General features: G+C 47.7%; 1 protein-coding gene across 3 annotated transcripts; it reads right to left on the bottom strand.

Moving 5' to 3' along the window:
* Positions 1-1,070: 1,070 nt before the first annotated feature.
* LOC115324083 (sulfotransferase ssu-1) lies at positions 1,071-12,181 on the bottom strand. Of its 3 annotated transcripts, none has more exons than XM_029984559.4 (3): positions 12,079-12,167; positions 11,122-11,209; positions 1,071-2,257 (listed from the first exon to the last, which is right to left on the bottom strand). In XM_029984559.4, the coding sequence occupies exon 3, from the start codon at positions 2,166-2,168 to the stop codon at positions 1,218-1,220; it is 951 nt and encodes a 316-aa protein (XP_029840419.2). In that variant the 5' UTR covers positions 2,169-2,257; positions 11,122-11,209; positions 12,079-12,167; the 3' UTR covers positions 1,071-1,217. The 3 variants fall into 3 exon arrangements, with proteins under 3 accessions (XP_029840419.2, XP_029840420.2, XP_040064857.1); XM_029984560.3 differs by lacking the exon at positions 12,079-12,167 and adding an exon at positions 12,012-12,066; XM_040208923.2 differs by lacking the exon at positions 11,122-11,209 and having other exon boundaries at positions 12,079-12,181.
* Between the last annotated feature and the right edge of the window lie 1,674 nt (positions 12,182-13,855).

Raw genomic sequence — 13,855 nt, 5'->3', positions numbered from 1 at the left:
GTCGAGTTGGTTGCTGTAAATCGCACAACAGCAGAGAGGCCTATCCAACAAATGCTTTCGGCATAGTCACGCAGGAATTTTATTTGAGTCGCATCAGGGGCTATTGCGGTGGCATTGCGACTGAGAGCGTACCTTATGCAGCACATACGATGATATCACCTTCAAGCCATATGTGCCTTTAGCGAGAGAGCTTCTTATAGCTACTTGGTGGAAAGACCTTTTTCGTTTACTCACGTGCCCGGCCACCTGGCAGGCATATTAGGTATGGGCGACGAAAAAAGAATAAAATATTTCGTCTTGCATATAGCAAAAAAAAAAAAAAAAAATCGAGGGGTGGCAAAACGAGAATTGGTGACGATTAGGCTTATACACTGAATGTCTTCTATTGTGTGGCGACGACGAAACAATGTTTTCGACGATATTGGAAGATGCGACATTCAAGATGGCGGCGCCCTTGTGCGAAAGGTCGATATATACCTTGAAGCAATTAGACCCCCTCCCCCTTTTCCCATTTTACCAACCACGTGCTTCAAATGTGGAACTAAAAGTATCTTCAACATATCCTCCAATCGATCGCTTAGAGAATCAATTGCCTTTCTATTTCATTTCAGCATTGTTGCCAAAAATGTGATGCTCCTTCTTGTTTTTTTCGAGTCACTACCATTTTTTGTTTGCATATAAGTATATTTGACCTGTTGTATTAGTTTCAGACAACAATGAGCTCATCTCGGACGCATCATCGTCAAGTAGGAGCCCTAGGATCTATTAAGTGCCCACATATTCCCAAGAACAAGGTATTGTATCCCAAAACACCGAGCAGCGTGCAAAATGTACGTCAGGATGCATTCCGCATGCCACTGTCCGCGCGGCATTTCGCTACTTCGTATGTTTTGTATTGTACAGAAAGGCAGTATCTTCATGAACTTTCTTGATCATCCAGCGTTAACTGCGACATATACTTATAGTAAGTCTGATATCTTCCATTCTACATAATTTTTCATCTCATTCGAGCCGTTCACACCGTAGAGACAAATGCACACGAGACGTTTAGTTACAAAAGCAAAACTGTGTCATCAGAAATTTTCAGCAGTTTTAATCTCCGAAAATATAAAAGTGTGAAATCAAAAACCGAACCATGTTACATTCGAAACTTGGGAATCTGGCGTAACCACAAAGTCGCCAACGTATCGAGCGCGTGTTCACATCATGCTCGTAAATCACATGATGCCGTGCTTTCTCCAGACATCAATAAGATCCGTATGAGAAAGCTTCTGCATAATCTTGTCTTCCATCCTTTTGTGCATTTCGGGGGTTAGGTACTGCTTACAGTCCCCAACAATGCCTTTTCGGATGAATCCTGTTGATTTCGGGTACCGCTGCGCCAACTCGTGGAATGTTCTTATCCCAACTGGGACGTTGTTGTCTTTCAGGGGTTTCGTGAAGAAGTTCTTGATGTTTTCCGTACCGTATTCTCTCATAGACTTTATGTCACTGTACTTAAGAACGTTCTGCAAAATGTTCTCGTTTTCCTTCAGCATGTTGTAGCAGTCGTTATTTATAAACTTTGCAATATTGAGAACGTACTTCCGTGGATTTTCCTTGATGTCCTCATAGTTGATAAAGAGGACGTTAGGGTCTCCTCGATGAGCATACCAGGACGACACGTGCTCAAAGTAGTCTCCGAAATCGTTTTCCCCTTCCATGTAGATGTCGAAGTAGTCTTCAAACTTTCCCTCCGCAAACTCGTAGGCGTGGAAGCCTCGGGTGTGATGGAAGTAGGAAACGCAAGCGTCTTTTGGGTTTCTGCAGACGTAAAGATACTTCGCTTCAGAATGCTGGGGCAAGAGATGGTAAGGGAGGTGCGTCTTGATGAGTCCAGGTCTGGTCATATCTTCAACAGCCTCGGCGCCGAACATCTCGAAGAAGGGGCTGCGCCGGTAGAAGTCGAGGCCACTCGGTGGTGGAACTCCCTTGCTTAGAATGAGATATCCGATGTGCTGGACCCACGTTGTCCCACATTTCGGGTAGGTTACCACAAAGATGTCGTCTGGTCGTGGCTGGTACTTCAAGGCGCTTCGATACAGCTCTGGCTTGAAATACTTGTTCAGGCGGAGACCATCAATATCCCTGTATGCAGGACGGTTGCAAATTCGTATTTCCGTTTCCATGATGACTCGAACCGGACGTCGGCGTAATTGAATGTTCCTTGTATGTGGTTTCCGGGAATTCTTTCGGATTGGCAATCTGTGTTGTTATTCTGAAACAATAACACAAACACAAGGGAAAATTGTTAGGGTACACGTGGCTTGCATTTTGAGGAAAAAAATGCAACGCAGTTTAAACGTCGGCACAAGTGAGGCGTGTTGACAAGGAGTGGTTCCCATTTAAGCCTGTTCTCGTTTCGACATTCTCGTTCGGGGATTTCTCAAAAGGTCAATTTTAAAAACATCTTTCTCAATCCTCCCAGGAAAAAAAAAAATTTAATCCGGGCGTTTCAAGGCGACAGTATCCTGGCTTGGTCGCCGCACTTTATCAAAGAAGCTCCTTCGAGTTCGCCCCTCCCTCCTCCCAACTTGCCTAAACGCAGACATGCTTTGTCACCCGGTTTAGCTAATGGTTCCTGGAATACGTCGCTTCTGCTCTTGAAACATGCAGCGAAGGTCAGGAACCGTTCGTTGGGTTGTCCGGAAGTGCTCGCAAGCACTGTGCAATTAAACACCAAACCGCGCCTTTGTGTCAAAGCGCGGCTAGTGTGTCACCCTTTCATCGGCTGCGGGTATGTGCACTCGTGTGTGGATCTCCCTCCCCCCTCCCCCCGCTTCCTCCTTCCTTACAAACACACACACTCCACAACCTACAAGCCGTCGAAGTCTATCCAGGGCTTAGAATGTACGCGTTCCAGTTGATCGTAGCGGGAGCGGAACCAAATCAGAGTAGGCCCTAACGTGAAAAAAACCGTGGGGGATGTTTTGAGAAGGTTCAAAGGAGACTTTTAGTTTGAGCTTCGACCACACAAGAAAATCTGCAGAAAATCATTATACTACCAAACAAAGTTTAGGAGAATAGTAGAAAATGTTTCATATCACTATAGCACACACTCCTTATTTACAAAGTAAAACGTAGTGCCAATAAAAAAAAATTATGATTTCCGATTTTCCAGGCAATGCAAACAAGAAACGAGAAATAACACGATTTTGACACCATTTAGGAAACCTAAGAACCCACGCATGCTACAGCATATAACGCGCGAAATAAAGAACCTGGTAAAATATACACCTACAGAACAGCGTATGGCTTAGAAATATTACAAAACAAAGTGCCAAGATTATTTAGTAATTTATAAGGCAAAAATACCCTGCCATAATCTATTTCTTTTAAGAATACTACGCAGCTTTTTCAAGATGCCTTGAACTTCTATCTTTGCACAGAAAGGGGTATCTTGTTTTCTGGAAGCTCTGTTAGTTTATCTTTCAATGTTTATTTTATTTTTCGCGGATCAAAAGTTTTCCGTCGACGCCATATTGCCACGCGTGTCGCCGAGCAAGTGCTGCATGCGTGCCCGAATGGTTACCCTGCTAGACTAACGCGCGGAAGGTCTGGGTTCAATTCCAGTCAGCGGAATGTTCTTCTATTTATTCTTTCAACTTTTCTTTTTTGTAAGTTCGATAACATTCTCGTCTGATCGATTTTCGAATGTTCTACGTGCCGATTGTTCCAGAAACCCACGAGGGTACATAATGGACTCCGCATGGCGAGCGGAGTCTGTCTCGCTCGAGTGCTCGAACCTGCTGTTTCGCTCACATCGATGACTCCGACGGTAACTTACTTCTATTTTGTTTTGGGCACAAGTTCGCCCCATTAAACTTTCGGTTTCTTCAGTTATTCTTCGCCTCCTCATTTGTCATTCGTGACAATAGAGCTTGTTTACCTGTGTGTGTGTGCGCGCGCGTGTTTTTTTACCTTTTATGTTTGCTTTGACTATAGTATTCTTAGTCAGGTCCTTATTATTACCCATTATCTTTGTTTACTGCCAATATCGGGACTGTCTTTGCGTATTTTATATATTATATATCATTCATGAAGTGAATCTGCCAGTGTGGGGGCTTTCAGCTTTGTCAAGCTGTCAATAAGAGGGCTTTTCTTCTTTTTTTTCAGCACGTGCTTAGCATTAAGAACGTTATTTATGCAAATTAACTTATTATTATTATAATTATTATAAGGTCCGAGAAGAGTGAAATGAAATGAGAAAGGACAAAATGCTAATGAGATGTTTTGAGGCACACCCGTTTTCCAAGTCAGCGTAATATGTGAGTATAGTCCTGCATGCTTCTGAGTGTTGGCTCTCTAGTCTCTGTGCTGTGTGTTTAGGCACACACGAGAGCTGGTTTGAATGATACTCAAGACGAAGCCACATGCTTTCAGAGCAGTGCAGCACGGGATTACAGCACTGTAAAAACTGCGCTAGCCTCGATAAAGTAGCACTGGAATATTCTGTAGATCTGACGAAAAGAGGTGTGCAGAATTTACACGAAAAAGATCTCTGCTCAAGTGTTTGCGTTAAGTGAATCAATAAAGACCTATACGGCGTGTCTCCCGAAAATATTTAGAGCGTTGTTGTTGCTGTTGTTTTCCATCGCAGAAATAAAGTGCACTCTAACGAACGCTCAGTCTCTACACAAATGTGGCGCTAGCGATCCGGACCGGATGCCAATGTTTCAGAATTAACCACCATCTTTTTCGAAAGATTTAAGCGATTTTTTGTTTTATTTCAGCAGAAAATTAGGATTGTTCTTGATAGCTGACGTCTTTCAGCTCCGTGTAGTTATGGGGCGTCGTTGGCTGCCAAAGTTTCCGAAAATCGCTTATAATTTAAGAAATCAGAAACAGCGAGCCCTCAAAAAAGACGATGACAACGAGAGTAAAGCACAGGACGAGCGCTGAATGTCAACCGAAGTTTATTAAAAACGGCTCAAACAAGAAAACACCACAAAGCCAACTGACGTCGTAACAACCAATGGCGTGTCGCTCAACCCGTATCTATGAAGTCTATTTTTTTGTGTGTGTATGTAGATAAGTTGAAGTCTGGCTCACGCAGTGCACTGAGCCAGCTTTTTTTATTGCATGCGCATCTAGCACCTCTCTTTGGACATTTGTACACCCCTTCCAATGATTACGGTATCTTCGAAGATAGGGTGACACAGAGAGTCTCTGCAGTGTGATAGAAAAAGCTGGCTCGGGGCACTGCGTCAGCCAGTCAGCCAGCCTTTAATTTATCTACACAAAAAAGAGATAGATTTTGTAGATGCCTGGTGAACGACACGCCATTGGTTGTTACGGGGTTGGTTGGCTTTGTGGTGTTTTTCTTGTTTGAGCCGCTTTTAATGAAACTTTAGTGGAAAGTCAGCGCTCGTCCTGTGCTCTACTTTCGTTGTCCTCCTCTTCTTTGCACGCCGTTCCTAATTTCTTAAGTCATTAACCAACTCGCCTGCATCGCCACCTTAATTTCGCTTATTACTTACGCACCAGATAATGGCAAGCTCCGAATCTCCAGAATCTCCTTCGGACAGCTAGCGCCACATTTTGGCGTCCTAAATTGAGTAGCTTATTTTTTGCGGTGCAAGAAACAGTATCTTTGGGGGAGGGGAGGGGGCGGGACACCGCACGATTTTTTATGTGTGAATTAATTTAACTGCGCACAGACTGTAAGATAGAGCACATCATCCGGGTGGAACACCAATTAGCAGACCCCAAAGTCCTCCTGGCCATAAAGGCTAGGCAGGGTTGGCCCGGAATTGAATACGCAAATGTATTTTTAGAAAGCCTCGCTATAGCTGCCCGTTCAGTAATTTCTTTGTATATACTCGGGCGCAACAGCACAACACCTGTTTCGTCTCGTGCTATTCTCAGCGCAAGTTTGTCTGTTTCTTCCGCAGGAGTTGCACTGACATCCGAAGGCCAAACTCTGATTGGCTCTGATAGATGGATAGTGTGCAGACTTTAATGCTAGCTGCCTTGAGGTCCACCCATTGTCCTTCCAATCAGAGCCAATCAGAGCTGGGCGTTTTGATGTCACCGTAACCCCTGTTCGAGAAGCAGACGAGCTTGCGCTCCTCATAGAAGAAACCATGGGTGCGACTCATGGAAGTCAGAAAATATATGCGACTCAACCGAATATAGTTTAGGTGAATTGTTTCCTTTCTCTGTTTTGGGCAGAGAAGAGGCCGCATTGATCCAGTTACACACTACGCGAACAGAAACGTTAGTTTGGTATTCTTATGTTGCTAACGATTGCAACCACCGTGTTTTAGTTACTGTTTGCTCGATCTTGCGTTCCATGTGTGTGTGCTGTGCCAGTGCCGATGCTGTCGCGCGACGACTCGTGGCGACCGCGTGCGGGCGCTATGTAAAAAGGTCTGCCTACAAAACCTAGATTTGATATATATATAAAGAAAGTAAGAGAGACAGCAAATCAAACCATGGAAACATTTAGTAATTTAATGGTGGATGCCTCATTAGTAGACTTCTCTGAAGTGAGCATGCGTTGGGATGCCGCGCGGTGAAGAACAATGCGGGCGGAAAGACCGAGAAGCTTGCAAACGAGGCACGCTTTTCTGGATTTATGAAACCTCGCTAAAGCAAACAGTGGTAGTGGTAAATAGGTATTGACACGAAGCAGATCTATCCCTCCCTTTGCTCCCCGAAACGCGCATCACGTGGTACAACGTAAGGGCTACGCTGACACTGACATACCAGGGGGGATGGGAAAGCTTTTGCTCGGGCTGCACAGCCATTCCTCGCCTTGGCGCGAGATCTGTTCGAAATTGGCGGTATTCTGTCGCTTGTAAGGCAACTTTACAGAGTTCGCTCAGCGGGATACCAAGCGAAAGCTTGAGCTGCGGTGCCTCCTGGGTTCGATCCCCGCCACCTGTGGAGGCGTACTAGCATCAAGGCTGTCTAAATATGCAAGCAACACAATTTTTAGTGGGATAGCGGCGGTGTCATTGGGATCGCGTTACTTGTTGTGGCTTCCGCTGTTGCGTATGTCGATAGGCACCAGAAGGAATTTTCGATAGTGTGGGAGCCACTGCTTTCCCTCCCCCAATGCAGCCGTAGGCCGCGGACGTGCCGGCGGGAGCCGTCTGGCTTCACCCGCTGGTCTACTTTCCCACACTCCTCCGCGCGTCTCCCTTTTGCGGGGGACCGGCGAGATTGCGCGCGTGAGCAACACCTCCTAGAAGCTAAGGCCGCAGTGCTCCAAGTCATGCCGTCAAAATGGCCGGAAAAGGGAGGCCATGTGGAGAAAAGGCGCCCAGTCTGGATCTCTTCCCCCTGGCTGCTTCGTCTGCTCGCTCAGGTCACGTGGTTGGTTCGCGCGCATATATCTGGCATTAATATACGTTTTAAATGCAGTCTTGTATAATTTATTATATATATAGTATAAAAAAATAAACGTAATATGCAACGCGTTACCAAGGTTGAAGGTACCTAATTTATTTTTATTATTATGCCGTAACCTGTTTTTTTTTATTGCTGCGGGACCGCACTGCAGTCCCGCAGCTCCCCACCCTTTTCGAACGAACCGGCTCCGGCTGCGACATTTTCTTCCGTCATACGGGCTCCGATTCCGTTAGATTTGCCTTGTGTGTGAGCTGCTGACTGTCTGAAAAGGAATGCCAAGCTCCCAAACTGCAGTTCCTCCGTAGAGCCAACGCGATCAGCTGATGACCAACATCAAAATCCTCGAAAGCAGACGCAACCAATCGAGCGGCGACCGGCCGTCATTCGGCCGAGCAGATCGTTCCTACTGCACCCTGCTTCTCGAGCTCTAGCAACTTTTCTTGCGCATTTGCGCTGTAAGCTTGACGTATCATAAGATCAGCATAGCCTTCAGCACATGCTTGTTTCCCTCTGTAGTGAATTGGTGCGCGTGCACACTCGTCTTTTCAACAAACAAAAAAATCGCTGGAGGTGACATTTTTATTGCTGATCTCATGTTGCGAAAGATATTTTCCTATCGGATCTCTCCGCCGGGAGGCCAGTATAGCAAGGTCCTGTTCGTAAAATTCACATGACAACGAACGTTTCGATTAATGTCACGGCCGCTTGATCGTGTGGCCGTGCTTAGCAGAACAACCTGAAGGGCGAGAAAAACAATTGTCTCGCTTACTCAGTGTACTGTGCGGTTAGTATAGTTTATGTGGTTTTGATTGGGAATCTAGAAGTTTACTCCGGGGTTCTCCGTGTTCTTGACAGTTGACAACGCGACGGTACCGTCGATGTTTCGAACGCATCGAGGCCACGCTGCATTGCTCCCGGTTTCGACATGCTTGGATGAAGGAATAATTATTAGCATGCCGCGAGCTCGGGTCCCCGCTTTAACGTTGTGCGGTGACTACTACGACTGACACGTTTTGAGTCGTGACCACGGGAACACAAAAATAACAGCTGCGTGCAAAAGTGAAAAGCCTCCCGATCACGTTTGTTATTGTCTACGTTACTAAAACACTCAGTTGGGAAACTCCCATAGAGACAGCTTTGAAAAAGTGGCCCCAATCTGTCTCCGAGCACCGAACTAATGACGAACTAATGCCACCATTTCTCCCGCAGCGGCCACTCGAAGAACCGCACATTACTTCTATTTAGGCTTTAAGAACAGATACAGTGGATAGAGGTTACAGGGGTGCCACCCCCGTCGCCCCGGCGGACGTGCCGCGTTTGAACTACCGAAGTTAAAATGCACCTAAGTCGAGACGCGCTACCTTTAAGGACCGCTGAGGCATGGTTGTATAAAAACAATATTAATTGTGCCGCAAAACCCTTCAAACTAAAAATTTTAAAAACATAACGCGCCCCTCTTTTTGTTCTAATCTCCAATAAATTTCATACAAAAAGAGTCTTTTCCGTTTGTTTTTACGCAAAAACAGGCTTTCAAAAAGCTCAAGATAACCACAGTACTGACAAATGATAAAGGGTGGCGCATTTAGCTCGGTCTCGGTGGACACCAGCGGCCCAGGTTTCGACGGCGAGTTTCCCAACTGAGTGTTTTAGTAACGTTGGTTATTGTGCAGGGCCGCGGGAGTTGTACTATTCAGACACTCTTTCGCCTGCCACCAGAGGGCGCCACGATACGTTCAAAGTGGAGATTACCACCTCCAGCGGCCCGCATAGGCCGTCTGTCGAGGAAACAAGGAGACGATTAGAACTCTGGTGGTAAAAGATCTACCTTAGGGGGCAATAACACGCAACTTCCCCCAGGCTTGGGCATGATTATTGTTCGAGCCCACCCGATCTAAAGGAACAGCCGCATCATCATCATCATCCGTTTCAGCGCAAGAGGCCTATTATTCCGACTGGCGATGACCCAATACTAGCGATTCCCTTAGCTCTAACAGTCGGTGTTCCCGAGCGGACGTCGGTCTGCCGAGAGCTCTGCAGCCTGAACTGCTGTGACGACGGGTGGTAGCGTGAGCTCGGCCCACCGGTGATGACTGTGCTCGCGATCCTCTTTGGCTCTCAGGTCAGCGAGCACTGTGGGCACCCCGTGTCCACGGCTTGCTCGACCGCAGTATCTTGTTAGGGTCTCTTGTTTCCAAATATACGCTGTTAGATACCGGGATCATAGCTTTTGACATGGCTTTGGCGAACCCGGCGCGGTGATCGCCCTTGCTGGTGGACGTCAGCCGCGCGGTGGGGACGGACATCGGGTTCCCCTTTGAGCACCGCTCCCCGGACGTGAAGGTAAGTAATCCACCACAAGATTCATCAATGCCGTCCTCAAGCAACACCTCCTATACAGATTTTAAAGCCTACGCGTCACGTGACATGACGTCACGACCTAAGAACGAAGGGCGAGGGTAAGACGGGCCGGAGAGGAGGAAGCAGACGGAACGCTAAAGAGAGAAGGAGGTTTCCCCCTCTCTTCTCCAGCGTTCCGTCTGCTTCCTCCTCGCCGGCCCGTCTTACCCTCGCCCTTAGGTTGCATCGGACTATAGGAGGTGTTGCCTCAAGCCCCTCTTTTACAGCTAGTTTTCGATTACACTTTCTTTGTTCTTTGTGTTGCATCCACATATTCAAAAAAAATAAATTTTTTTTAGGGAAGAAACGGTGTGTAATTATAATGCAATTAAATGCAAAGCTGCAAGCGAGCTGGACATGAATGACGAAAGTATAATTATAACCTTAAATTGCAAGCTTCACCCTCGTTGGTGTTCGACTGGTGGCAGCTGATAAAACCCGTTTGCTCTACTGACGTCTAACCCCTGGTTAACTCAGTTGGTAGAGCGCTCCACTTGTAATGGAGAGGTCCCGGGTTCGATACCCGGACCAGGCGGAATTTTTCGGTCGCTCACCGGTCACCTAGCTGTGTTTAGAGATTTATGTTTGTCCTTTGTCCCTCGTGTTCCCCTTCTCCAGGGATTACTTTCGTCAAACGGTGTGTAGTTTTGTGCATCTAACACCGCTGCTGCCATAATCGCGTATCGCCGTTTCGTATACCCCTTCATTTCTCTGTTCTCGTCGGCGCTGATCGCGCCTTTTGTTGTCGACAATGCGACCGCTGAATGCGTCTGATAACACTAAACTCCCTCTCAGATTCCCGGTGTTCGTGTGAATGCTGGAGTCGGCGAGGGAGTCCCGCTGGTTCGGCCGATCACTGACGTCACGGACATCCTTCATCGAAAGGCATCTCCCGTGTGAATACCCTTTACCACACCCTCGCTCTTGCCCCCTCTGACATACCAACACCACCTAAACAAGAAAGCCTAGCCTAACGTTTTGCTATCTGAGTTATGGAGCTGGAAATCGATCTGGGTTCCATCTGGATTTCAAGTTTTCAAAAATTATTTTGTCTGCAATTTGGACTTTAGGTTTCCACAAAAAAATTTCAGTTAGATTTCCCGTTCCATAATCCAGACACTAGAAAGCTATACTGTTTTTTTTTCGGTGGGCCAAGCGCAGATTTTCTTCATCGTCAGTAAAGAAGGCAACCGTGACGTCTGCGTTCAGCTAGGAGTCGTGTTCGCGCTGGTTGCACATGAATCCTAGCCTAATGCTGACACCTTAGTCGTCACCAATCTGTAGCCAAAGGTGGCCTTAAGTAACGCAGGAAAATTCGGTACTTACGCTTTCTTATTAGGAGGTGTTCGACGTACGCACAAAAGAGAATAGACCCCTCTCGAAAGTGTGCCTTATTTTAAAAGCTGTAGAATACCTGCAGAATGGCAGACAAAAAAAAACACCGGTAATGTTGGAATTTTAAAGATTCTATAATTGCCACTTTAATTTTGGCTAGCGAGGTTTTAGATTCTTAGGTCCTGTGGTGTCACTTATTCATTCCACCATTGTGCGGTGCTTGAGACCTATTAACAGTAGGCACGGGGCTTTCCAAAGTGGTTTATATCACCAGCTCCCCGACTCTTTAATCTATTAGCCGACACAATCTTCGCTTGCACTGAACACTTTACCTAAACCTGTATGTCTCTAATCTGGTCAATCAGATAAGACACACATCAAGATGAAAATGACAATAACAAAAGAGCGCAAAAAGTAACCCCAAAGACAAGCCAAAGCAACGCAGGACAAACGCTGTTGATCAGGATCACAGAAATCCGAAAAACACATCGCGGTGACTTCATTTCCATTCCTTAAAAATAAAATTAACGGTCAATGTGTGTCGCTTTGATACACCCGCTGTGGCCTATAGTCAGTTACAGGTTAAGACAAAATTTCGAGGGAAAGGAGGGCTGGGGAGGAGGAAGCAAATGGAATACTGGAGAGGAGAAAACGCCCTCCTCTCTCCAGCGTTTTTAACCTGTAACTGACCTGGCGTAACCTCAGCGGGAAGAGGGTCGTCGACCTGACAGGTGCTCGCCTGCCTTACACGCGATAGGGTTCAGACAAAAACGGACACAATTACTACTAACTCAGCGCCTCAAACGCTAATAAGATCTGTGGCTGTCCCGGTTGTAAATGAGACCCTTTTACCCATTCTCTAAACGCTCGCAATTCAACACCTTTTGCAGGGCAAAGAAGAACACGAAACTCGACACAGTCGGAGCTTCGACGGCGGCATCCACTTACCCAGCTCGCCCGGCTCGGAACGGGTGCAAAGTGCTGCGCTCGCATCGCCAGGCGCTCAGATAGGGCGAGGGGCGGGGCTAACGACCTGCCTGCACGTGGTCGCAATCGGCTCGTCGGCCAGGCTCGTGAGCGATAATGCGTGGGTATCGCCTCCTCCATACTCACAAAGCCTGGCAGTTCGATGACAGAGCCACAGAGTGCCCGGTCGCAGATTTGGAGCACAAGGATCTGGTATCACAGAGCATTTCTCGGGGAGTCTGGTATTCAGCTCTCGGCTTTTGCAGCGGGGAGGACCCGAAACATGGTTTTCGAACCCGACGGGAAAAGAAGCGGTGGCCCGAGGAACACAAGAAGCACGAGCGGACATTCCATCGCTCGGGACGAGTGTGTTTCGGCGTCTTTCCGCAGCGGGACGCCCGTCACATGACTCTCGTCTCCCGCACTACCTTTTCACTTTCGGTGACCGCATCACGTGACGATCTGCCAGGCTTTGTCAATAAAGAGGTAGAGTGTAAAGAAATTAGTTGTGTGTATGTTTATACAGCCTAGAACTTGGTCTTCCTCAACGGGCGACGAGTCTCCCAGCTGTAGATGAGCAATTTAGCCAGTGCAGTACATCCGCTAGCCTGGGGTCTTTAACGTGCACCACGCAGAAGTGATAAAGGACCGCACGCCGGTACAATCCTCATCCAGATCGATACGGGCAGGGGTGGGGGAGGTAGAGTGTACTAGAAGGAACGAGTGGGGCCACCGGAGTGCTATTTTGGTACCTCCGCGTGTGAAAAAGCGGCCAATCCAAGCCGTTCCACTCGTAGCGCCCTCTAGGACGCTACGAGCGAAGTGCTTTGGTTTAGCCACTTTTTATGAAAAACGCGTTTATGAAAAACGATAGAATGCCGGACTATATTTTTTATACAACCTAGACGCCAGGCGTCACCTACATAAAGTCACCGGGACCTGACTTGTCGTCCCAACGCCATGCGATATCAGGACGACGACTTGAAGTCAACGTCGTCATGGACGTTGACAACATGCGTTACACGACAGCAAGGCTGCGTTCTGACGTCATATTGCATTGACAACGACGACGATGTCAACGTTGACATTTATGACGACAACGACAACGTCACGGGACGTCAAGATGACGGCGTCCTTGTCAATGCAATGTCACAAGGACGCTTGGTGTCAGTTCGTTGACGACGTTGTCAACATGACGCAACTCGACGTCACGAAGACGTCCTGACAGCTTCACGACGTCGACGTCATCGTTGACGACGTTACACGACGTCATGACTTCGTCGTGACCGCGCGTCGACGTTGGTGCTGGCGAAGGCGGCGAGTTAAACGCGGTCCATGCTTTGTCGTGACGTTTACGTTCACGCTGACGCCAGGACGACGTTAACGTGACGTCATAGCGATATTTGACGTTGCGTGGGGCGTCGACGTCAACGTCGGCATCGACGACCACGTCCACGTCGTCCTCAATGTGGCGCGCGACTTCATGACCGCGTTAAAACGGAGACTTGACGTCGCGTAACGGTGTCGTCCTCAACGCGACGCGATGTCACGACCGCGTCACAACGGCCACTTCATGTCGCGTAACGGCGTCGTCCTCAACGTGACGTCACGACTGCGTTACAACGGCGGCTTGAGGTCGCCAAGGGGCGTCGTCCTCGACGCGACGCGATGTCACGACGGCCTTACGACAGCATCTTGGCGTTGCGTAACGGCGTCGACGATGACGTCGTGGCGTCGTCGTGTCGTGGTGTTTTGACGT

This window comes from Ixodes scapularis, unplaced genomic scaffold, assembly GCF_016920785.2.
Source record: "Ixodes scapularis isolate PalLabHiFi unplaced genomic scaffold, ASM1692078v2 PGA_scaffold2__306_contigs__length_199485367, whole genome shotgun sequence".
Taxonomy (NCBI): Eukaryota; Metazoa; Arthropoda; class Arachnida; order Ixodida; family Ixodidae; genus Ixodes; species Ixodes scapularis.
This window is presented reverse-complemented; position numbering and strand designations above follow the sequence as displayed.